This window comes from Cervus elaphus, chromosome 5 (genome assembly GCF_910594005.1).
Source record: "Cervus elaphus chromosome 5, mCerEla1.1, whole genome shotgun sequence".
In the NCBI taxonomy this organism is placed as follows: domain Eukaryota; kingdom Metazoa; phylum Chordata; class Mammalia; order Artiodactyla; family Cervidae; genus Cervus; species Cervus elaphus.
Window position 1 is genome coordinate 15693187 of NC_057819.1, and position 27186 is coordinate 15720372.

A 27186-nucleotide genomic window follows, 5' to 3' on the forward strand; every position below is an offset into this window, starting at 1 on the left:
TAAGGCTAAATGGGTTTCATGAAGAGATACCATTATTTAATATTAAGTTTTTATATACAATGGGCTTCCTTGATGGCTCAGATGGCAAAAAATCTGCCTTCAATGCAGGAGACCTGAGTTCTATCCCTGGGTTGGTAAGATGCCCTGGAGAAGGGAATGGCAACCCACTCCAGTATTCTTGCCTGGAGAATTCCATGAACAGAGGAGTCTAGGGGGCTACAGTTCATGGGGGTTGCAAAGAGTCGGACATGACTGACTGACTAAGCACATATATATAACATGCTCTATTCTTCTAACCTGCTTCTATGTTTTCCTTTTCTTAATTGTGGTAAAATAAAGATACCATCTTGATTATTTTCAAGTGTATGGTTCAGTGCTGATACACTTATAATGCTATGTAACTATCAGCATCACATCACCCCTATAACTCTTTTCTCTTTGTAAAACTGAAGCTCTGTGCCCCATTAAATAGCAATTCCCTATTAATCCTCTCCCCAAATCCTTAGTAACTATCATTGTACTTTCCATGATTTTGATTATGCTAAGAGCCTCATATAAGTGGAATCATACAGCATTTGTCTTTTTGTGACAGGTACATTTGTTCCACTTAGCATAATGTCTTCACGGTTCAACCACATTGTATTAATGGCATAAGGCAGAATTTCCTTCCTTTTAAAGGTTGAATAATACTCCGTTGTATGTATATAACACATTTTGTTTATTCATTCATCATTTACATTGCTTCCACCTCTCTGCTGTTTTTGTGAATAAGGCTGCCGTGAACAGGGGTGTACAAAAATCTCTTTGAGACCCTGCTTTCAGTGCTTTTGGATATATACTGAGAAGTGGAATTGCTAGGTTATATGGTAATTCTAGTTTTAATTTTTCAAGGAAACACCATTTTCCACAGTGGTTGTACCCTTTTCAAACCCTACCAATAATGAACAGGGTTCTAATTTTTCCATATCCTCAGCAACACTTGTTACATTCTGTTTTTTTAAATAGTGGTCACTCTAATGTGTTGATAGCTACACATATGGGTGGTATCTTACTGTAATTTTGATTAGAATTTCCCTAATGATTGATAATGTTGGGGATCTTTTCATATGCTCATTGATCATTTTTATATCTTCTTTGGAGAAATGGTGATTCAAGTCCTTACTCACTTTTGATTCCAGTTGTTTTTTTTCCTCTTTCACTGTTGCTGTTGAGTTTTAGGAGTTCTCCATATATTCTGGATATTGATTCTTTATAAGATAGATGATTTGCAGGTATTTTCTCCCATTCTGTGGGTTTCCCTTTCACTCAGTTGATTGTTTCTACCATCGTACTTCCTTGCTTATATTTTAAAGTTAACTAATTCATAGTTTTATTTGTAGATGTTTTTCAATTTTTTTTATCACATTACCTCTTTATTTAATAATTAAATAGAAATACATTTTAGAAAAATTTTCCTGACAAATATTTTCTGTATATCGAACACAACTATCTTCTATTTCAAATTATAAATTAAAATCTTATCTTCTTAAGATTAGACCAAGGAGAAAAAGGCACTGAAAGGCCCAAACTATTACAAGAAAGCTCTATACCAGCCTGCAAATATTAAAATTAAAACCTCCAATGAGTTCAAGACCAGGGTCTTCTTTCTTGTTGATTATGCCAGTAATCTAATTTTATTGATTATTCCAGTAATCTAATCTAATTATCTCTCTTCTAATTTTGGGTGTTCATTTGAGATGTCCTAGAGTAAAAAGATCCAACAGAATTCCTCTTCTTTTTTTTGCTCTCTATCCCCACAAAGCCCTAGAGCTAAAAGAAAAAAGTCAATATCTCTCAGCATCCATGATAATTCCTTTGAAAAAGAGAGCCCAGCAAAACCTTTTCCACCCTTCAAATACTTGACCATTTGCCCATGTTTAAACACAGCTGACTGACAATGCTGAACTCTTAGCAGATTTCTTCATCTGCATGGTATCACTCGTTTCCTCAAAATGCTTTTATGGCTTTCTAATAATCTGGGTCCTTGCTGTCACTCTGGTCCTAATTCACTCTCCACATAGTCCTCCAAGCTCTAATTTCTCAGATTTTTCTCCTTTTCCTTGAACATACAAAATTCCTTGTCTCAGGGCCTTTGTACCTATTGCTTCCTCACCCCCATCTTTCACCCCAAATTAGCTAACCTCTATTTGTCTCTGAAGTTTGAGCTTGAATGTCATTTCACTGGGGAGATTTTCCTCTACTCCCTGATAGAATAAGTCCTCCTTTTACCCAGAACAAGTTTTAAAATTACACGATAAATTTACTTGTGTGATTATCTGCTTAATCTCCCCCACAGATAATAAGCTCCATGAAGGCATCATGTCTGTTTTGTCTGTATCCAAAGGGCCTACTATAGTTCCTTGCAGATAATAGGGGTCCCCACCAATGTTTGTTGAATAAATGAGTAAGTTAATCAGTTCAGAAAATAAACGTGATCCCTCCACTACTCATGACTAGGCACCAATATATTTTCACATGCTCTTCATCCTTACCTGTTTAATTTTTTTTTCTCCCAATAAAAATACACAACCAGCAGACATCTAAGTGGAAAAAATTCTCAAACCTGCTCTCCTACTGGAGTTAGAATGTAATCACTCATATTTATTAAAATGAGTACATACACCAGAGAAGGCAATGGCAACCCACTCCAGTACTCTTGCCTGGAAAATCCCATGGACGGAGGAGCCTGGTAGGCTGCAGTCCATGGGGTTGCAAAGAGTCTGACACGACTGAGGGACTTCACTCTCCCTTTTCACTTTCATGCATTGGAGAAGGAAAAGGTTACCCACTCCAGTGTTCTTGCCTGGAGAATCCCAGGAATGGCGGAGTCTGGTGGGCTGCTGTTTATGGGGTCGCACAGAGTTGGACATAACTGAAGCAACTTAGCAGCAGCAGCAGTACATACACAACTCACATATACCTAATATGGAAAAAGTTATAAAGGATTCTTTTCTATAGTTCCATATTATGAACTGCTTATCTAAGGTACTTAAAACACTTTTGGGAATTCCTCCAGAAAAAATCATTGATAATTCTGTGAAATACTCATCTTATAGAAATTGCTTTGAAAGAAGCTTAAAAATCATTTTTCATTTTATTTTTTTTTTCATTTTTCATTTTAAAATAAAGCATGTCAAATTATAAATCATGATAGGCTTTGTGTGAAATGAATGATCCTCCATTGGAAAAGTAAAGTCAAAACAAAAAACAGAATCATTAACTCAAAAGTCAGAATATTTAAACTGACATAGAGCTGGTCTTAGAAGAATTAGAAATGACAAATCCAAGAAACAACAAAAAAGAGTGGAAACTTTTTCTAAAACAAAGAGTATTTTGGGACTACTCAGTAAGAAACATACATCTGAAATACTTCTAAAAGGTCACAAGCAACAGGTTTTACTCAGAAAGCTTTTAAGGTCAACAGTATTAAGGTTATTGGTTTAGAAAGAAACTTAACTGGTTTCTTTGACGTGGAGATTTATGGATTTATTTGTTTTTGTTTATTTGATGGTGGTGGACATCAGAGTAACAAGAGAGGAAGATGAAAAAACAGGCACAAATACAGCTTGCCTAGTCCTTCATTATCTTTTTTTACCAAAAAGAACTATCATGTGCTCAGCTGAGTTCCATAATTTCAGTTGTAAAGAGGGAACTAAAATATCTGAATGCTACATGACCTGAGTTGGCTTCATAACAATGGGCAAAACCTAGCACTGTGAAGGGGATCATGAAACTTACCTTCTTATGCACAACAGAGGAAGTGGAATTTACTGGGCTTTCATCATCATGCATCATGACAAGTTCAGAGTTGCTATCATCCATGACCTCTTGCATGCTGTTCACGCTGCTGCCCTGGCTGCCTATGCTCACAGACATGCTTGGGATGGAGTGGTTGCTGCCCAGGCTGTCCAATTCCCTGCTCAGACTGGTTCCATGTTCGCTGTCCTATAAACATGGGGCACTTGGGTTAAAAAAAAAATTCCTGGAGATAAAGCACCAATCCATTGACTAAGCTATTAAGTACATTCAATTTTGCAGTGCCAAGTTGCTTTTCTGCCAAATCTGCAAGATGAAACTTTTAATGTAGTGGCTCCACTATTCCACCACCATTTTCAGACATCTCTGATTCACTTTGATGCTTTCCCCAAGGGCTATTCTGGACATGGGCCATAAGGTTCCAAATGCTGCTACCCCAGGGCTTTCCCCCATCATATGCAACTATCACATTGTATCGTTACTTGGTAAGCAGAACTAGCCAGGTCAATTTTCTAAGAGACTTTCAGGAACTCAAGGTGCTAGGGAAAGACTGCAGGCTACTGAAAAGGGGATCTCTAGGATAGCTACAAACACGGCAGTGGGCACTTGAAGCTCAAAGAGGATAAAAAGAGTTTTCAGAGGTTGACAAGCAATATGCTCTTTTTGCAAGTCATTATTGAAAACTTCATATCTGAACAGGTATATTAATTCTACTGTCCTGCACAGGTAATTAAATTCTGCCTCCCTCAAGCAATTCTATCAAGCTTACCTCTGTAATCTTATTAAATATATCTGTTAAATAATACTGGTATTCATCACTACTAGTCCAAAGACTACTATTTGAGAAATGCTAAAATAATCAGAACATATAATTTATCCATCACAGTGGGTATCTTTTGATACAAGATTAAATAATATAATTAAAGCAACTTAGCTCCAAATAAACCCTATTTTCAAAGAACCATACTCTGTACCTACATAACTTTAATGAATTGCTACTTAGCCATGGAAATATAAGGAGTCACTGACAAAGGTAGTTTGAGTAGTTTAAAATGATAGATAATACATTATATTTTTAATAATTTATTTTCCCAATTAAAGGGGCCCCTTTGTATATACACAATCAAGAGATTTTTATATTCCAGTTCAGCTTTCTGAATTTTATTTTTATAATTATTGATAAAATAATTTTATTTTCTTTTATATTAAAAAGTTAAACTAAAATTCATTCTTCATTCTTTCCCTGTTTTTAATCTATTTTTAGAAGAAGAGTCCTTTCTTTTGTTCAAGGCTAATCCCTGCACTAACGTTCTTACTGCTATGCACTTTCTGAGATCCTAATTCCTTAACTGTGTCTCTTTCCTCTATCTTCAACGCCTCTATCCTGGCTCCTTTCCTTCTGCATATAAGTATGAAGAGACTTGCTTTATATGTATGTACCTTTCTACATACTGCCCTTTGTCATTTTTCCTTCTTGACCCAATTTATGCATCTTAAAATGACCAACTTTCACTATCTTTACTTTCTCACTTCCCACTTATTCTATAACCCACAGTAAATGACTATTCATCCTAACTATTCCTATAAAACTGCTTTTACTAAGGTGATCAAGAAGGTCCTACTTATAAAACCCAGTTAACACTGTTTTCAGTCCTTGTTTAACTTGACTGCTCTGTGGCATCTGATGGTATTTGTAGCTCCCTCCTTGAAGCTGTGTTAACTTATAACATCTGTGATGCCTTTATCTCCCAGGTTTCCCTTTTCCTTTTTTAAAATTTTTCTTTTTTTCCATTTATTTTTATTAGTTTGAGGCTAATTACTTAACAATATTGTAGTGGTTTTTGCCATACATTGACATGAATCAGCCATGGATTTACATGTGTTCCCCATCCCGATCCCCGCTCCCGCCTCCCTCCCTATCCCATCCCTCTGGGTCTTCCCAGTGCACCAGCCCTGAGCACTTGTCTCATGCATCCAACCTGGACTGGTGATCTGTTTCACCCTTGATAGTATACTTGTTTCAATGCTATTCTCTCAGAACATCCCACCCTCGCCTTCTCCCAGAGTCCAAAAGTCTGTTCTGAACATCTGTGTTTCCCTTTTCTTATGTGGCATGGACTCTCTTCTCATTTTACATTCAACTCCTGATTCATCATCATTTTAATGTCCTTGACCCCCAACCAACTACCCTTTACCCAGACCTCTTTCCTACGTTCTAGATTTGTATATCCCAATCAAACACTAGACATCTCTATTCAGGCCTCTTCGACTAATTCTTCTTAAACTATTTGACTTAAACTAAAGTCATTTTCTGTAAAAACTCCACCTGTACACTGTGTCAATAGCGTATGATGCCAAGACCTTAGACTCAGCAGGCATCAAACTGAAATCATCCTAAACCAACTCTTCCTCCTTGGTTCTTCTCTGTTCTTGGTACTGACACACTCTAGTCATTGAAGCACAAATGCTCAGAGTCACCATAAGCTCCCCCTCATCTGTCACGGTCAGTGAGAAGCGCTGTACTAAGTTCACCCCTCTAGTGTTTCTCAATGTTCCTTCTCCCCAATTCCCATGAATACTGCCCTTACTGCCTCCTGCATGGACTATTACCCAGAAAGTTATCCATTCATATCCATCTTACATTCTGATGCCAGGATAATCTTCCTAAAGCACAGCACAAAAGTGCCCTGTAACTGCCTGTCAAAAGTGACCCACCTCTTCACTAATCCCACCAGCAGATGACTTATTCTCTCCCCACTATGGACCCCTACCGTGTGCTCCACCTCTGTAACACTGTTCATATTTTATCTTATTATTTTTTTCAATGTCTCTTTTGCAACTGTGCATGTCTCCTAAGGCAGAAATATCAATTATAAAAATTGTTATTCCCCAAAGTGTTTTTCATAGCATCCCAGTCCAGAACTTTTTCATATAGTAGGTACCCTATAAGTGTTCCCTAAAAGAAACTCAACCTACTTCTTCATCTTCCTGTGACTCATTCAAGGGTCCATTTCGTGTCTCTTGGAAAAGGATCTTTTTCATTTTCCGGTACTGTAGGTTATCTAGCTCACGAACGGCATCTTTTGTCCTCTGTATGAGGTCAATAAGGACACGAAGTGGACGGTCTCGTCGAACGAAGTCATGCTGATCAAGGGAAGAGAAAAAAACAGAAACTGATAATGAGGAGACATAGTTTTAGGTGCAAGATTTAGATGTAAAGACAAATCAACGTAAAACAGTTCTGTGGATTTTGCAGAAATAACAAGATACAATTTTCATCTCATGTAACCTCTTATCTTGTATAAATCTCATAAAGCGATAATCATGTTTTTTCTCTTCTTCCTCAAGCCACGTTTTGTGGACTTGTCCCAGAATTTACTTGAGAATTCTTGAGGTTTACTTTACCATGCAAGTAATAACAATGACTAGCACTTTAAATAGTAGCTGAGAGCTTGTGACTTTCAAACCTGAAACTATGTAATAAGCAAAAGCAATGCAAAGTATAGAATATTCTTGTTGTAATCTGCCTCAATCCTCTTTCTCACTCTCTACCCTTTTAAAGACAGACTTCTGAATATTTTGTTTTCTACTTCTGTGGTCATATACAGTATATGCTTGAAAATGTGGCAGTTATCCCATTTATCTCAGAGATCAGAATTCTGGCAACTTCATCTTCCCTTTACAGAGCTGTACAATGAGAAATAAGGCAAAAGGGTCTCCAAGGGGTTAAAATATTCACCCCAGAGTCTGTAAGCTTTTCTTGCTGTAAACAGTCTTCACTTTCAATATTATCAATGATCTTTAACACATATTCTGGTTTCCTGGTTTCTCAGCCAACAGCAGTTTAGAAAGAGGGAACAAAAGAAGGAGAATAGAGGACTGAGAATTGTTAGTTACTTTTGCTGAAAAGAGAGTCTGTTGAAAAGGTATCTGACCACCTGACAGTAAAGAGAAGGAAATTCCATGATTAACACACCAAGCAAGCAACCAACCAACCAAATAAAAATGAACCAGGGTTTGTGGGCTATTTTGTAAAGGGGCAACTGTCCTTCATACACTTTTTTTATATACCAAGATTTCATGAAATGCTATTATTTCTGAATAATCAAGAAGTGGCATTATATTCATTAAGCTTTCTTGAGGAAGGCAGAGAAGCATATCACGTATTTTAACAAGATCACCACAAAAAATGATCAAAAGGAGGAGGAGGAAATTTTGTTCTTTAAAGGAAAAGTTTCAGTTATGTGGAAAATTTGCTTATGTGAAATTATAATTTGAACATATTGGGAAAATGAGGTATAATGTGGTAGGCCTCAGATGATGGAATGGATTTAATTTCTTTATAAGTTAAACAGATATAAAAGAGGAGCAGGACCACTGTGAGAAAAAAAATCTGTATGTCTTGGGGTTCTTCACTCTTGACTTTGCTGTCCAGGGAATTGTGGCTTTTGCTCCTATTTTAATAAAATATCTATTTCTCTGCAAAGAATCCTTTCTGAAAATGAAACACCATTCCTGGAAGGAAGAGTAGCTTGCATATTTGAAGAGGAGAACGCAAGGGAGAAAGCAAAATTATTTGGCTACTTCAGTGCTAGCAATTAGACAAGAATAAATCAGTTTTTAGTAAACTTCAAGCTATAACCTAGGATACTGAATTTTAGAGGAGAAGTAACTCTTAGTAATTCTTTTATTTCCAAGATGAGGAATTTTAGGCCCAGAGAGGTTAAGTGATTTACCCAGCTAAACAATGGAAGAGCTAGAATGGCCACCCAGGTTTCTTTATTTGGGAGTTTGTTTTCTGGGGGTCTACCACAGAGTTGATCATGGCATTAACTGTGACAGACACTGTGACCTAGTTATCCTTCATTCCAATCTCTTTTTCTTGCCTTTCTTTTTTTTTTTTTTTAAATTTTTTTTATTAGTTGGAGGCTAATTACTTCACAACATTTCAGTGGGTTTTGTCATACATTGATATGAATCAGCCATAGATTTACACTTATTCCCCATCCCGATCCCCCCTCCCACCTCCCTCTCCACCCGATTCCTCTGGGTCTTCCCAGTGCACCAGGCCCGAGCACTTGTCTCATGCATCCCACCTGGGCTGGTGATCTGTGCCTTTCTTTCTTGAAAGTAATAAAAAGTATAAGACCTGGACTCCATCTTTCTTTGCACGTGTAATTAGCAACGTGACCGAGTTCTGGCCAAATTCTGAGATATAGGCAGAAACCCCAGAGGAAGGCTTTGTTTTCCAGGATAAAAAGCAAGGCACAGGAAGAGAAGGCGTTTTACTCTTTGTCCTGCCTCTTTTCTCCTGCCTGGAATAAAGTCTGAATCCCAGAAACACAGGAGCCATTTTGTGACCAAGAAGACAAAAGTCAAGTGCAAAGAATGGTAAAGTATTAGGACAGGAAGACAGGAGGAGCTATTGAGCTGCTTACAGGTATGGACTGCTTCTAACACCTCCTTTCCTAAATCCTGGACTTCTTATTTTAGGAGGTAATTAAACCTTAAAATATTTCAAAACTGATATACCTAATGTCTTAAAAACATCTCACGGTCTCCTTTGTAAAGTCTGGCCTTAACAGTCAGTTCCTGCTTGAATTTCTAGGCTCCAATCTAGTCACTCCTATTCCCTGTTCCACCCAATGCGGCATACTTGTAGATCATTCTTGTCTCTGCCATGGGTTTCACACCTGCATGTCTTTTTCCCTGTTCTTTTCCCCATGTTCTTTCTTTCCCATGTCTTTTTCCCATGTTCTTTCTGCCTGCAATACCATCTCTTCATTGTTCTCCAAACCCATACAGTCAAAAGGTTCTCAGATCATTTTCAAAGAATGCTTTCATTGTTCTTGGAAATATGTTTACTTTAAACATTTAAATAATACACAGAAATCAATAAAAGACAGTAAAAGAAAATCAAAATTCTGCCATCCAGAAATAAATGAAATATCATTTTAGACACTTTCCCTCCCTCTCTCTCTCTCACTCTCTCAGAATGATGGATATCCAGAAATAATTTTACATGAGAAACTTATTACACATGGTAATTTAAAAAATAATCTATTAAATTAAGGTATATTTGAATTTCATAGAATTAGAGGAGTCTAAAGAAAGGCAATCCCAAAGAATGCTCAAACTACTGCACAATTGCACTCATCTTACACGCTAGTAAAGTAATGCTCAAAATTCTCCAAGCCAGGCTTCGGCAATACGTGAACTGAGAACTTCCAGATGTTCAAGCTGGTTTTAGAAAAGGCAGAGGAACCAGAGATCAAATTGCCAATATCTGCTGGATCATCGAAAAAGCAAGAGAGTTCCAGAAAAACATCTATGTCTGCTTTACAGACTATGCCAAAGCCTCCGACTGTGTGGATCACAATAAACTGTGGAAAATTCTTCAAGAGATGGGAATACCAGACCACCTGACCTGCCTCTTGAGAAACCTGTATGCAGGTCAGGAAGCAACAGTTACAACTGGACATGGAACAACAGACTGGTTCCAAATAGGAAAAGGAGTACGTCAAGGCTGTATATTGTCACCCTGCTTATTTAATTTATATGCAGAGTACATCATGAGAAACGCTGGGCTGGAAGAAGCACAAGCTGGAATCAAGATTGCCGGGAGAAATATCAATAACCTCAGATATGCAGATGACACCACCCTTATGGCAGAAAGTGAAGAGGAACTAAAGAGCCTCTTGATGAAAGTCAAAGAGGAGAGTGAAAAAGTTGGCTTAAAGCTCAACATTGAGAAAACTAAGATCATGGCATCTGGTCCCACCTCATGGGAAATAGATGGGGAGACAGTGGAAACAGTGTCAGACTTTATTTTTTGGGGCTCTAAAATCACTGCAGATGGTGACTGCAGCCATGAAATTAAAAGACGCTTACTCCTTGGAAGGAAAGTTATGACCAACCTAGATAGCATATTAAAAAGCAGAGACATTACTTTGCCAACAAAGGTCCGTCTGGTCAAGGCTATGGTTTTTCCAGTGGTCATGTATGGATGTGAGAGTTGGACTGTGAAGAAAGCTGAGTCCCGAAAAATTGATGCTTCTAAACTATGGTATTGGAGAAGACTCTTTAGAGTCCCTTGGACTGCAAGGAGATCCAACCAGTCCATCCTAAAGGAGATCAGTCCTGGGTATTCATTGGAAGGACTGATGGCTGAAGCTGAAACTCCAATACTTTGGCCACCTCATGCGAAGAGTTGACTCATTGGAAAAGATCCTGATGCTGGGAGGGATTGGGGGCAGGAGGAGAAGGGGGCGACACAGGATGAGATGGCTGGATGGCATCACCGACTCGATGGGCATGAGTCTGAGTAAACTCTGGGAGTTGGTGAGGGACAGGGAGGCCTGGCATGCTGTGATTCATGGGGTCGCAAAGAGTCGGACACGACTGTGCGACTGAACTGAACTGAACTGAAAGTAAGATGACTGCTTAATGTTAGTTAAAATTTCTTCACCAAGAGTTACCAGTTCCTAAGAGACCGTCTAGAGTTAAGGGGGAAAAAAAAGATCATGCAAAGCTTTAAGAGATTAGAGTTACTTAAAAAAGACTTTCAGTTTAAGAACTGTTATTGACTACCCTGAAAAACAGGAAAATTAGTACATTTACATTTCTTTCCTACCCCTACTTCTTTCTAGGTACATTATTATTTTCACATTATTAATACATATACTGAAAATGTGTATAACATTTACATTCTGCTTTTTAATCAAGCAATGATTTTACAGTAGTTCTCTATTTAATTCTTTGTGAAAGTGACATTTTAACATCAGGAAGAAAATGTTAGGAAAAGATGGATTATTTAAAAAATATTTGGGAATAATTAGAAAGCCAATTGGAGGGGAAAAAGGTTGAATTCCTTATAACAAATTTCTGCACCTCCTCCCCAAATTCCAGAATAAAGAATGTCAAAAGAGAAATAAGAAAATAATATTTGTAAGATTTACTACAAATTAACAAGGGGAAAGCCCTCAGACAAATGAGAAAGATCAACAGAGAGTTCACAGAAGAGGAAATGGAAATGGCTTGTCAACGTAAGAAAGACAATCTAATTCATAATGAGAAATACAACCTAAAATGACAGTGAGAAAAGATTTCCACTGAACTGATTAGAAGGTCAAAAAATTTTGGTATTCATACTTTGCTAACAGGACCATAAATTGGGGCATCCTCTTTGAGGAAAATTGGCAACACCTTTTTAAATTTAAAATTCACATTCCATTTGATTAGCAATTTTACTTCTAGGAATCTATTCTTTGGATATCTGTATATACAGGTACAAACTGACAAATGTGTGACGATATTTATTGTAGAATAGTTTGTAACAGCAAAACACTGTCAATACCATAAATGAGTTGGTTATAAAGACAACCATATAGTCCATCTGACTATATAATGGAGTCCTTAGAGACAATGAGATAGTTCTGCATGTAGTAATACGGAACAATACACAAAACACACTAAAAGTTAAAATATTCAGGGTAGAACAGTTTGCTACCATTGGTCCAAAAATTTAAAAGGATATTTACTTCCACATGCATAGAATATTTCTAAAAGGACAAGTACAAAATTGGTGACAGCAGTTGCTAACTCTAGAGAAGGGCCTTGAATGGGAAGGTTTTCCCACTTCTCATTCTCTCTCTTCCACTGTATTTTTATCTTTTGAAATTTGTATTGCCTATTCAAAATGAAGAATGTATTCTTTTTACCATGCTAAACAAACACACAAACTAGTAGTGAATGAATAAATAAATGAATATTGGAGAGCAAACTTAAATTCAATGATCACCACCAGTTCTTTCACCAGTTTCTCCAGTCCCTAATTCACTCTTTCTTCTTTCTTCCCTCCCTCCCTCTCTCTTTCTCTCTTGCTTTTTGTTTCATTGATAGACTGGCTGGATTTCCTTATCAAGCAATTGAGAGAAAGTTTTTAAGAAAGGAAAACTGCTTAAAATTTGTGAGGCTTGAAAATGTCCAGCTGCATTTATAATTGACTAACACCTTAGCTGGGTCACAAATCCTTGGTTTACATTTTCTTTTCCTTAGAACTCTGTAAATACTGTTATACAGTTTTCTGGCTTTGAGTGTTCCTGAAGAGGTAGATCTGAAGCCAACTGGTTTTTCCAGCCCCAAATAAATTTTTTTCAGCCTATTGTGAATCTTTCTTTATCCTCTGAGTTTAGAAACTAGATATGGGTAGGATTTGTTGATCACTGAAGATCAGTTTCACCTCCCTAGAAGTGCCTTGTTTAAAAGAGCAGCTCCTGTCTCTCTTTATCCCAGTCCTTGCTTTATTTTTCTGACATTACATCAAATTATTTGCTTTTTCACTCCTTCATTAGGCTTACTTGATTTGGTCCACCAAATCAAATAAAGAGTAAATCAGGGGACTTCCCTGGTGGTCCAGCAGCTAAGACTCTGTGCTCCCAAGGCAGGGGGCACGGGTTTGATTCCTTGTCAGGGAACTAGATCCTGTGTATCACAACTAAGATTTGGCATGGACAAGTATATATGTGTGCCTGTGTGTGTGTGCATGCGTGTGCATGTGTATATACACTTAAGTAAATCAAATAAAATAAAGATCCTAACATTTATTTTCAAAAAGTATATCTTTAGGTATATCTTTAAATATCTTCTACTCCATGTGTTCTGCTTTCTTCTTTAGGAATAATAGGTTGAAATATATATCTCCTCTGCCTTCTACACGTCATCTTTTCTATAATCATCTTTAGAAATTTTTCTTCTTCATGTAATTTTATTTCCCTCGGGCTATCCATCATTGAAAATACCCTGCATGGGTGTGTTTATTATATTAGTTTGTTGTTTATGATATGATTTGATATGATATGATCTATCTTTAAATTTTCCTCTTTCATTTTCTTTTTTTACCTCTGCCCATTTGTTTTTTATATCCTTTTGTTGTCTGTTGCCCTATCATCTTTGAAGGCTTGTAGTATCTTCTTCTTTAAGGCATTTTTTTTTGCTTCTTAATTTACAGCCCAAATTTATAACGTTTTTTCCTCTTTTTTTCTTTCTCTAAACTGCTGTTTGTGTCCTGTATTTATAAATCTTTGCCTACTTCAAAGTAATAAAGACACTGTCTTGTGTTTCTGGTATTCTATTGTCTATAGTTCATGTTTAGAACATGTGATGGTTCTACACCAAAAGAGAATAAGGTAGAGTCCATTGCCTTGTTGCTTCTGTCACCATATTCCTGTGACCTGTTACTCACAAGAATAAAAAACTTAATTTTGGGTAGAAAAGCTGGTCAGCTTCAGACCTACCTCTTGAGGATACTCAAAGCCAGAAAATAACAGAGTAAGATTTCTGAGAAAAAGAAAATATTAACCAAGAATCTGTGACACTTAGCCAAGGTGCAATTGTAAAGGCAGCTGACATGTTTAAGCTTCACAAATTTAGGCAATACAATTCTGAGGTTTTCTTAAAACAAAGAAAGAAACAAAAAAAAAGACTGGAAAACACACATGCAGAAAAAGATGAAAGAAACCTGGACTATTCTGTGGCCAATAAAAGACATTTATATCGTAAAAAGGAAACTCTCACATACTTCACTGATATTAATGGAACACTGCCTATGTACACAGAGCCTATAATACAAAGTTACACAAAAACAGATGCTCAAAAACGCTGTATTTAAATCAAATGAATGCAGTTAACACAATAATTTTGTCACCAACATGTATGATGCAATGCTATGTATATATCTGTCTTATATATTTATCACATATCTTCACTGCCTGATGATTTGGCAACAACCTAACTGAAATCCTAGAGTTGGTATTTGAATTATTGGCAGACTCTGTCCTGAAAACTTTGCCTTAAAGTTCAGGCAGATATTAGTCACTGGAACATCACAGTGATCACCAGAGCAAGCAGAAATGTTCTTTTTCATTAGGCAAAAAAGGTGGGTGGGGTGGGGGGGCAGAAAAAGGGAAAAGGTGGGGGGAAGTATCCACGAGGAATATATAGCATATCAGTTCAGTTCAGTCGCTCATTGTGTCCAACTCTTTGCGACCCCATAGACTGCAGCACACCAGGCCTCTCTGTCCATCACCAAGTCCTGGAGTTTACTCAAACTCATGTCCATTGAGTTGGTGATGCCATCCAAGCATCTCATCCTCTGTTGTCCCCTTCTCCTCCTACCTTCAATCTTTCCCAGCATCAGGGTCTTTTCAAATAAGTCAGCTCTTTGCATCAGGTGGCCAAAGTATTGGAGTTTCAGCTTCAGCATCAGTCTTTCCAATGAATATTCAGGACTGATTTCCTTTAGGATGGACTGGTCGGATCTCCTTGCAGTCCAAGGGACTCTCAAGAGTCTTCTCCAACACCACAGTTCAAAAGCATCAATTCTTCGGCGCTCAGCTTTCTTTACAGTTCAACTCTCACATCCATACATGACTAGTGGAAAAACCATAGCTTTGACTAGATGGACCACTGTTGGCAAAGTAATGTCTCTGCTTTTTAATATGCTGTCTAGGTTGGTCACAGCTTTTCTTCCAAGGAGCAAGTGTCTTTTAATTCCATGGGTGCAATCACCATCTGCAGTGATTTTGGAGCCCCCCCAAAATAAAGTCTGTCACTGTTTCCACTGTTTTCCCATCTATTTCCCATGAAGTGATGGAACCAGATGCCATCATCTTAGTTTTCTGAATGTTGAGCTTTAGGCCAACTTTTTCACTCTCCTCTTTCATTTTCATCAAGAGGCTCTTTAGTTCTTCACTTTCTGCTGTAAGTGTGATGTCATCTGCATAGCTGAGGTTATTGATATTTCTCCCAGCATTCTTGATTCCAGCTTGAACTTCATCCAGTCCAGCATTTCTCATGATGTACTCTGCATATAAGTTAAATAAGCAGGGTGACAATATATAGCCTTGATGTACTCCTTTCCCTATTTGGAACCAGTCTGTCGTTCCATGTCCAGTTCTAACTGTTGCTTCTTGACCTGCATACAGATTTCTCAGGAGGCAGGTCAGGGAGTCTGGTATTCCCATCTCTTTCAGAATTTTCCACAGTTTGTTGTGAACCACACAATCAAAGGCTTTGGCATAGTCAATAAAGCAGATGTTTTTCTGGAACTCTCTTGCTTTTGCTTTTTTGATGACCCAATGGATGTTGACAATTTGATCTCTGGTTCCTCTGCCTTTTCTAAATCCATTTGAACGTATTGTGATAATCTTGCTACTTCTATGCCTAGCTACTGTCTCTGGACTTTAAATGACAAGGCATGTGTTCTAATCCAGTTTGTCATGATGAGCTGCCACAGGAATGATTTACTATATTTCACTACAGCATGACTTTAAATCCCCCTCCTCAAATATAAATTTGAAAAATTACCCGTAACAGTTCCGCTGATGTTGGCCTTTCCTGAGGCATTTTCTGCAAGCAGTAATCAACAAATCTCCTGAAGGAATCTGTCCTGTGTGTGCAAATACATTGAAAGAAAATAAAATTAGAGTCTGTAGAACACACTGATCACTTTAAATAATTTTTATCCAAGGGAAAACTTTTTGTTTTGGGAGATTTTTATTAAAATACTTCGGAATATCAGGAGAACTGACCCATTTTCAAGTTTGAGGTATCTAAAATTAATTCTTTAGGATAATGAATGTGGACAGTTTCAAGTCAGTCAACACATAAATGTATCTTATGATATAAGCAAAGTCAAATTGTAATATATCTCAGCAAATGAAAAATACTATATTTATGTAAAACAATTTTGTGTACATTTTTCTCTCCAAACATAACAGTTCTCATAAGCCTAAAGCCTATATTCTTCACGACAAATTGGTAACTCTTTCATCACCCACAACCTATAACCAGGCAGTAAAACTTGAAGCATAAGGGACTGAGAACCTAGGAGTATGCTCTCTGGATGAAAATGCCTTCTCTCTAGAAAATTTCATTCTGTCTACTCTTCCTGGATATTGCCCTTTTACTGTAGCTCTGTGATTCTAACAGGTATCAAAATGTTATAATTTTCATCAAGGAACAATTCACCTTCTGAATAGATAGTATGTATTCTGTCTCAATACATTTAAATACATATATAATAAAGAAAAAAATGACAACTAGAATAATAAAGACATCAGAGAGGGTACTTTATCCTTGCTGAGAAATGATAAAACTGAGATGATCATTATAAGACCATCATGACTTAGAGACTAGACTTGTGAGGAAGGTAGCAGGGCATATATGTACCTGGTAGAATTTCAGTTACTATACATATTAATAACACAGTACAAGCCATAGTGAGGGCAGAAATACTGCGTGTGTGGTGTGTGTACAAAAAGTTCAGGCTTATAAAGCATCAGTGTCCATTATCATAGCATACAACGAAGGAATGAAATGCTTTCTAGGTCAGATATTTAAAACGTAATTTAGTGAAAGTGCCAAAACATATGGTGATTTTCTTACACATTTAAAACGACAGCTCAGTCTTACCATTCATTAGATTGTAACGTGGGGGAGTCATTCTGGGCAATGTGATATAAGGCACTCATGGCATTCATGTTGAAAAGAGGGGGCTTCCGTTCCGCTGAAAGAAGAGAAACACGATAAAGCAGTTCTTGAAAGACATTAGGCAGATGGAGAAATAAGGAACCGTGAGCAAAGCTTAGCCACTATCTTGCTATTATCATCATACTGAATAATCCACTTATTGTAATCTCTAAGGTTGCTCAGGATAGCCATTCAAAAGAAGCTGCTGGTCATCTTAAAGTACACTGGAAAAGCTCCAAACAGAATCCATTTCAAGAAAGTAAAAAAATTTTTCCTATGTATCTTCAAAAAGCTGAACTTTGTTTTCCCACAGTAGGTACAAACATCTTTGTATGTTGTTTTATTTCAAATAAAAATGTGCATTCATTGAAAAAAAAATCAGAAAGCAGAGAAGTTGAAAAAAAGATTATGGAACATCTTAATTATCACCAACAGAGTATGGAAGATAAAGTAATTCAATCCAATAAACACCATTTGAGGGCTCATCCAGGCCAACGAACTGGTACAAGTAGGGGTGGAGGGGAAAAAGGAGGATAAATGTAAGCATGGTTTGGTCCATCCACTTTCTAAGGAGAAACTTACTGAGTCAGTTACTTCTCTGTAAAATATATACTCCACCTCAGTCCATCGTTAATTCCTCTTTGGAATTTCTGTTACTCTTTTAGTAGAGTGTTCACTAGGCACGCACTCTCCTATTGCATTTACATAAACATACAAATCTTTCCTCTCAACACAAATCATAAACTCTTAAGAGCAAGATCTTATAACCTTAATATTCTTGTTCTTTTATTTATTCTCTAGCTTATGTAATAAGATGCTATTCACATATTAGGTATTCCACTTGACCAAAGGAAAGAAACAAGGTTCTAGTTCTTAGTACAGTTAATTTTACACTATTTACTAGTTATGTCACAGAAGGTAAATCACTATCTTGTTCCACCGTGCTTATCCTAATGGATTCTTGATATAGTTCCACTTTGTAATTCATAATCTGATCTTAGGTTTCATCAGAGCATCTTGGTTTTTAAGTAAAGATTTAACCACTTTAAAAAAAGTGAATCCAGCTTATACTATGCAATTCTAAGAAACAGAACAAGAAGTAAGGGCAGGGAACAAGAAGTTACAGGTAAGACATTTTTACTCATAGAAGGAAGAACTTCTGAAAAGCCAGAGTGGTAAAAGAAAACCAAAAAACCCCACAAAACCCAGAATGAATAATGTTGAGAAAGTGAACTTTAAGCTATTGGCAGAGTTTCAGTAGAAGCCAACTATACTTATCAGTGATCCTCTGGAGGGGCCTCTTATATTCTTAACTGAATGATCTCTGGTATCTTTGAAATGAGACAGTCTATGATTCGATAAATATTTTTTATTAACCTCTCAATAGGATACTTTACACTTACCAGATATCAGTATTATAGGGACATGGACTGTTAACAAGTGGAAATTTGAAAGCTGCAGTGTGGACAAAGGGATTTTATACCTGTTTCAAGCATGGAAGGCAAAAAAAAAAAAAAGTCTCAGGTTTATTTTATTTATCAGGAGGTAGATCTGAGAAAGTTTCTAGGGCTTGGCCTTCTGACAACTTCAAGTATTTGAAGCCATGTGGAAGCAGGAACTCATCATGTAACCATCAATGGATTCCTACCGTTCTTAGGACAAAGTCTAGATTCTTAAACAGTCTCCTGGCCTTTACTAACACGACCCTGGCTACTTCTAGCACATCATTCTGAGATGCAATTTTCCCCTGTTCTCATGCATCTATTGCTTCACTGAAAGAACCAAGGTCAGAGTCTTTCACGCATATTGCTTTCTCTGTCTGGTCTCCCTTTTCACTTTCGTTCCTTAGACTTTACCTGGTTAATTCTTCCCAATCCTTCAGGTTCCACCTTAAATAAAGTTGCATTTCTGCATTAGTTTAATACATATTTATTCAAGGATTTTTATATACTTACAATCTCTTCCTTAGGGAACCTCTGAAGACTAGGTGTCCCACTAGATTTTGTCACTGCAAATTACATTTTAACTTTTTACCACCTATCACAACCATAACTAATTATTTATGTAATTCTTTACTTAATGTGTACCTTCTTTGCTAAATTTCATTAGGGACAATGTCTATTATGTTCATCTCTGCATTCTCACTGCTGAGTATAACATCTGGTATATATTTTTGGTGGCCCCAAAATACCTCTAAAATAAATAAGTAAAGGTTAAGCCAATTAAGACAAAGAAGAAACTTTGTCAACAAAGAATCTTTGTGCAGCAAGAAGTCAAAAAGATGACTGAGAAGTGACTAACTCTTGGGCTTACATCAGATACCATGTGGTGGCTTCATTCACTATTAAAACAGTAGGAATCCTCTCACTGGCAAAAGAAACACAATTTAAACTGCTCAGAACATGAAACTGCACAGGAGAAACAGTAAGGAAGGGGAAATAAAGAAAGAACAAAGTAGAAAGTTAGAAAGAGGAAGATGAAGGGACAACAAAATCCAATTCAATTATGATAAGGCTCCAAGATCTGTCTTTTCAATAGACCTCAGTGCCTCTTCAATAATCCTGTGCATTTTATAAAGATAGTACTGGTATTTCAATTTTTAAAAAGATTTAAAAAAGGAAGAAGCTCTGAAAGACTAAATATATCCCTATCCCCTCAACAAACATTACAACATTCATATATTAACACAAACAGTGAGTGGCAATAAGAAAGTGAATGGAAGAAGAAAATTCCAGGCAGAGAAACCATGTAACAACATTTATGTCCTCCTGCCCCCATTCCTTGGAGAATTCATTTCTGAAAAGTCAATCCCCTGTCAATGTTGATGAACCATTTGCCAGCTTCTACCATGATCTGTGCTGGTGAACTAAGTGTCTATAGATTAAAGAGAAAAGCATCAGATTAGCCTATTCTTGAAATAATCTCAAAAAATAAAGTATCTGGTGACTGGACAATTTTAATGTCTAAGAATTTTCCAAGGATGCATGAATTTAACTAGTTTTTTTCAGTGGAAGATCAAGTTAGCAAAGATAATTTGTAAAACAGGTTTAACCACTCAGGAATCTTGGAGCTTGATCCAGGAAAGAGGGATGGTGCCAGTAAACGTATCGTCTTTTTGCTTTCTGATAATAACTCAGTGATTCAATGTACAGATTAGGGGGCTTCTTAAGAAAATGCACTTCTATAGAAGAGATATCATAAGAAAAGGGGACAACACATTATTCAGTCACTACAACTTGTACTGTAATTTCAACATTAAGAGCACAATTTAGAGTATACTGTTTGTATTTGAAATTTCATTATACCTCAAACACAGAAAGCTTAGAAAAATTATTGCTTAGGATTACATACACAGAAGTTTAATCATCTTTCATGTAAAAAAAAATACCCTTCTTTTACGTGTCCATTAACAAGACTAATGGAGAAGGAAATGGCAACCCACTTCAGTATTTGTGCCTGGAGAATCCCACGGACACAAGGGCCTGGTGGTTTACAGTCCATGGGGTCGCAAAGAGTCAGGCATGACTGAGTGACTGAACAACAACAATAACACTAATGCCAAGGCAATAGAGATGTTATGGTAAAGCTGTCAAAAAGGTACTTGTATGGTTTATTACATTACCAATATAATATGTTTTGAATAATTGCTGAGAACTTTAATATCCTTGGTAACAATTTTATTTTATGAATATTAACTGAGCATGTACTATCATCCTTCTCTGAGTCTGTCATTGACAATAAGTTGCATTGCAATTTAAGATGCACCACTATTTTATGTATAACTTAGAACAAAATGCTGCCAATTATAATCATGAAATACTGTTGCCTGTAAAATACCTTCCTGTTTAAAGAGATGTTAAAATGCAAATAAAGAATTTGATGAAATGTGACATATATTACTAGGATTGTGCTGATGATGCCTAACATTTACTGAACACATACTATACACAAGATTTAATAATAAGCACATTAAGTCCATATTTTCATTTAATCCAGACAATCTGCATAAGGTAGGGGATCTTATTAGGCAAATTTCATAGAGAGTTAAAACATCTTGACCAAAGTCATACAACTAAGAAATGGCAGAGCTGGCATTAGAACTCAGGTTTATCTGACAACAGAGCCTGGGTGCTCTTAGGCATAATGTGATACTGTCATCTATCAATTTGAAGGAATAGCTGTTGTGGAGGATAAAACAATTTGAGGGAAATTTACTTTGTTCTTTGATTCAGTAAGTTCAGTTCAGATCAGCCACTCAGTCATGTCCAACTGTGCGACCCCATGAACTGCAGCATGCCAGGCCTCCCTGTCCATCACCAACTCCCAGAGTTTAGCCAAACTCACGTCCATTGAGTCGGTGATGCCATCCAACCATCTCATCCTCTGTCGTCCCCTTCTCCTGCCCCCAATCCTTCCTAGCATCAGAGTCTTTTCCAATGAGTCAGCTCTTTGCATCAGATGGCCAAAGTATTGGAGTTTCAGCTTCACCATCAGTCCTTCCAACGAACACCCAGGACTGATCTCCTTTAGGATAGACTGGTTGGATCTTCTTGCAGTCCAAGGGACTCTCAAGAGTCTTCTCCAACACCACAGTTCAAAAGCATCAATTCTTCAGTGCTTAGCTTTCTTTATAGTCCAACTCTCACATCCATACATGACCACTGGAAAAGCCATAGCCTTGACTAGACGGACCTTTGTTGGCAGTAAATCACTGTATAAAAGGCAGTCGAAGTTAGGTTGATATAGAGAGCATGTCACTATAAGGCCCGAATAGTCAAAGCTATGGTTTTTCCAGTTGTCACATACAGATGTGAAAGCTGGACAATAAAAAAGGCTGAGCACTGAAAAACTGATGTCTTTGAACTGTGATGGTGGAGAAGACTCTTGAGAGTCCCTTGGACTGCAAGGAGATCCAACCAGTCAGTTCTAAAGGAAATCAACCCTGAATATTCACTGGAAGGACTGATGCTGAAGCTCCAATACTTTGGCCACCTGGTGCGAAGAGCCAACTAATTGGAAAAGACCCTGATGCTGGGAAAGACTGAAGGTAGGAGAAGGGGATGACAGAGGATGAGATGGTTGGATGGCATCACTGACTCAATGGACAAGAACTTGAGCAAACTCCAGGAGATGGTGACGAACAGGGAAGTCTGGCGTGCTGCAGTCCATGGGGTTGCAAAGAGTCGGACACGACTGACTGACTGAACAACAACATATCTACATAGTACAAAAACTGATGTGATGATGATCTTGAATCATCATAAAAGGGTATGTGCCAAATTCATGTTATAGTTTAAAAAGATTTAGGTAAGAAAAAACTTGTTAAAACAATGGGTGGGCGGGCACTAATTAGCTGTAATGTTCAACTTGGGGGACATCCTTGTAAAGTGCTGTAAGTGAGGAGGTGTTGCTATAGTTTTAGTGTTACAAGTAAAATTTTGATTCATTTTAGAATATAAATGACAAAATAGGAATAATCTTTTCTTCTAAAAAATAAGTAGATATAACTTTTCCTCTTCTATTCTCCTAAATTTACTATTATTATATAGTATGTATTAGTATATTACTCACATCTATTAGTATATATGTATGCTCATAAACAACATATAAAGTTGCTTATAAAACTTTCATAATTGGTATCATACTGTATCTATACTCTTGTGATGTTTTTTGCTCATTAACTATTCAATGTTGTGATCTGAGATTTATCCATGATGACACATGTCGATCTAGTTCATCCTTAACTGTGATATAGTAATCCAAAATTAATTTGTCATTCTTAGGATAAGAATTTAGGTTGTTTCCACCTGTTCTTGCTTCTACAAACAATGTTGAAACCTTCCACATTTTCTAGTGTACATGTATAAAATTTCTAAAGTGTATACTTAGAAGTGTTGAGTCACTGACACTCATCATCCTTACCAAATGTTGCCAACTTGCTCTCCAACATGGTTATACCAATTTACACTCCTATCAATAGTGTTTGAGAGTTCCTGTTTCTTTAGCAACTTCTTCTCTGACTTAAAAAAATTATACCAATCTGATAAATATGAAATGGTTTTAATTTGTATTTCCCTGAATACTAATAAGGTGGAGTATCTTCTGATGTTTGTTGTCCATTTATGCTTTCTTTTCAGTGCTAACTCCTTGATCATACTCATAGCCCATTTTTCTGCTGGCAGTTTGTTGTTTTCTTTTTAATAAAGAAATTTGGTAAAGAAATTGTGAGAGTTCTTCATAAATTCGGGGCCAATACTCTGTTAGTTATGTTTCAACTACTTTCCATTAGTCTATATGTAAAGTAATGCTCAAAATTCTCCAAGCCAGGCTTCAGCAATACATGAACTGTGAACTTCCAGATGTTCAAGCTGGTTTTAGAAAAGGCAGAGGAACCAGAGATCAAATTGCCAACATTTGCTGGATCATCGAAAAAGCAAGCAAGTTCCACAAAAACGTCTATTTCTACTTTAGTGACTATGCCAAAGCCTTTGACTGTGTGGATCACAATAAACTGTGGAAAATTCTGAAGGAGACGGGAACACCAGACTCCCTGACCTCCCTCTTGAGAAACCTGTATGCAGGTCAGGAAGCAACAGTTAGAACTGGACATGGAACAACAGACTGGATCCAAATAGGAAAAGGAGTATGCTTATTTAATTTATATGCAGAGTACGTCATGAGAAATGCTGGACTGGATGAAGCACAAGCTGGAATCAAGACTGCCGGGAGAAATGTCAATAACCTCAGGTATGCAGATGACACCACCCTTAATGGCAGAAAGTGAAGAAGAGCTAAAGAGCCTCTTGATGAAAGTGAAAGAGGAGAGTGAAAAAGTTGGCTTAAAGCTCAACATTCAGAAAACTAAGATCATGGCATTCGGTCCCATCACTTCATGGCAAATAGATGGGGAGACAGTGGAAACAGTGGCTGACTTTATTTTTGGGGGCTCCAAAATCACTGTAGATGGTGATTGTAGCCTTGAAATTAAAAGACGCTTACTCCTTGGAAGGAAAGTTATGACCAACCTAGACAGCATATTAAAAAGCAGAGACATTACTTTGCCAACAAAGGTCCGTCTGGTCAAGGCTATGGTTTTTCCAGTGGTCATGTATGGATGTGAGAGTTGGACTATAAAGAAAGCTGAACACTGAACAATTGATGCTTTTGAACTGTGGTGTTGGAGAGGACTCTTGAGAGTCCCTTGGACTGCAAGGAGATCCAACCAGTCCATCCTAAAGGAGATAAGTCCTGGGTGTTCATTGGAAGGACTGATATTGAAGCTGAAACTCCAATACTTTGGCCACCTGATGCGAAGAGCTGACTTATTTGAATAGACCCTGATGCTGGGAGAGATTGAGGGCAGGAGGAGAAGGGGACGATAGAGGATGAGATGTTTAGATGGCATCACCGACCCAGTGGACATGGGTTTGGGTGGACTCTGGGAGTTGGTGATGGACAGGGAGGCCTGGCGTGCTGCGGTTCATGGGGTCGCAAAGAGTTGGACACGACTGAGCAACTGAACTGAGTCTTTTAATTTTTTTAGTTTTATATAACTTCGTATTTTGGAGCTTTGGGTTGGCCAAAAAGTTAGTTTGGGTTTTTCCATAAGATCTTATTGCTGGAGGTATTCCCTAATATGAAATTTTATCTGGGACTGCTTTCTATGTAGGTCAGTTTTTAGAGTCTGATCTTTGATAAGCCTGCTATTACTTTCCCAGAGTTCCCTTATGTAAGCTGGTATGTAAATTAAGTAATGGAGATTATTATGAAGGAAGGACATATGTCATCATTCATGGTATGGAGAATGGATATTTTTCAAATATTAATACCAACTACTGTATATTCTTATACTGGTTAGCTGCCATATCTGCTCTAACTCTTACTTAAAACAATAACATGAAAATATAGCAGAGATAGAAAGCAATCTTATGATGTTATAACAAAGCATATGAAAAATATAATAAATTCACATTACCTAGCACATATGTACCAGGAACACATTAAATATTTAATAGTAGCTGAATAAGTGAATTTGTAATTGTAATAAGGAGTGATTCTGAAAAGTACAATGAAAACAGCTCTTTGCTCACCCATTTCAATGCAGGTGATTCCAAGTGACCAAATATCAACTTTCCCATCATACTGTCCTTCATCCATAGCTAAGATCACCTCTGGAGCCATCCTGCCAAATATAATTCACAAAACTCAAGTTGCAAATTAAAAACAAAATTCACTTAATAGATTCAATGAAATAGCTGTTTTTGAGCATATTATAAAGTTTTATCTGATAAAGTTATCATTTCTTTACACAAATATATTGGAAAAACACTATTGAAAATACAAAAATATACCCAGTGATTTACATGAAACAATACATCATTTTCAACAGGCTTTTTACTATCCTTTGATCTTGGCTAAGTTACTTAACCTTTCTCTATATCAGTTTCCCCATCTGTAATATGCAGAGAGTTTTATTAGCTACCTCAGAGATATTTGTAAAGGATTAATACGTATGAAACACTTAAACTACTTTAAACAATATGAAAAATACTTCATGCAATTACATAAAGCAATATATAATATTTCCAGATGTTATAAGTTAAAAAACAAATAAACTAGCTGCAGTAATGGATATTATTTTGTTTGTCCATAATGGATTTTCATTAGGAGGGTAAGGGTTATATAGTTTAAGATGATTTGTTCTCTATTAGTGTGTGTAAGAAGTTGCATGGTAGATGTTATTTGATGATGGTGGGAAAAAATTCAAATAGTAGCTGATTTATTTTTAGTAGGCAAGTAAGTTTCCAGGGGTAAAAGTCATTCCCTAAGGTACAATGACATTCCAATGTGTCTATGAAATAAAGGAAAGGAGTCTTGAGTAGAGTGAAATGAAACTTTAAGTCAGAATGACAAGTGAGATAAAGTATCACAGAACTCAACAGAAATAAGAACATGGATTTCTTTCATTGAAAGGTAAAATTTATGCTCATTGGCTAGAAAAGGCTAAAGAAATTAACTTGTTCTTGCCTAGGAACTCTGCCTGAAGAGAAAAGTTCAAAAGAAACTTCAAATGAAATATAAAACCTGGGCTTGGTCAGTGAGTTGATAATCCTACTCAGTTTACACACAGTGACATCAATCTTATTTGAACAATTTAAAGTCACTGGAAATTTTATACTCAGTCTAAGTGTTTCTTTTTTGCTAGTGATGTTTCTATCCTTCCTAGTGAAATCTCATTTGAGGCACATGGACAGACAGTGTCAAAAATTAAAAAAAAAAGAAGAAGCAAAGAAAACTAGTGCTATGAGTCCATCTTGGTTACACACACATATTGTAAAACTATGTTGTGTTTTCTAATTCCACATACCAGTAAGGTGTGCCCACGAAGGAGTTGGCAGGAGAAGCCATTGAGGCAGATCCAAAATCAGCTAGTTTCACCTGACCTGGCTCTGTTAGAAGAATGTTTCCTGCTTTAATATCCCTATAGGAAAAAATAAGAGGGTTAGAAAATTACTTTTCAATTTTGATTATGGAATAGGTCAGAGCATGCAATTAATAAGATAAAAAATTTATTAAAAAAAAAAAAAACAAAACTTGCTCAGATAGCCAGAAAGGGATTTAGTAATTACTGCAAGTTATAAAGGGGACCAAATTCCTTGGTGTACTTACTGGTAGGTCATAGTAATTATTAAAAGATACAGCTTCCTTCAGAGGCGAGGAATGAAACGAGCAAAGAGGCAGACATGGCAGACAAGGAAACCTACTCAGTTCCTGCACTTACAAAAGCATATGAGTTGCTAAATTCAGTCATAAACAGTATTCCTCATGCTGGGAAAACTGGTGCCATTTGTAACACTTTTT

The 27186-nt window shown here is 36.9% G+C and overlaps 1 protein-coding gene across 6 annotated transcripts in view; it reads right to left on the reverse strand.

Moving 5' to 3' along the window:
- Positions 1-27186, reverse strand: part of TAOK3 (TAO kinase 3) — a 188570-nt gene that overhangs the window by 41549 nt on the left and 119835 nt on the right. For all 6 annotated transcript variants that reach the window (XM_043901794.1, XM_043901795.1, XM_043901796.1 and 3 more), the window contains 6 exons: positions 26693-26806; positions 25416-25507; positions 17269-17362; positions 16162-16243; positions 6772-6939; positions 3778-3984 (listed from right to left, as the gene is read on the reverse strand). In XM_043901794.1, the coding sequence (XP_043757729.1) occupies positions 3778-3984; positions 6772-6939; positions 16162-16243; positions 17269-17362; positions 25416-25507; positions 26693-26806 (757 nt within the window). The remainder of the gene's footprint in view (positions 1-3777; positions 3985-6771; positions 6940-16161; positions 16244-17268; positions 17363-25415; positions 25508-26692; positions 26807-27186) is intronic.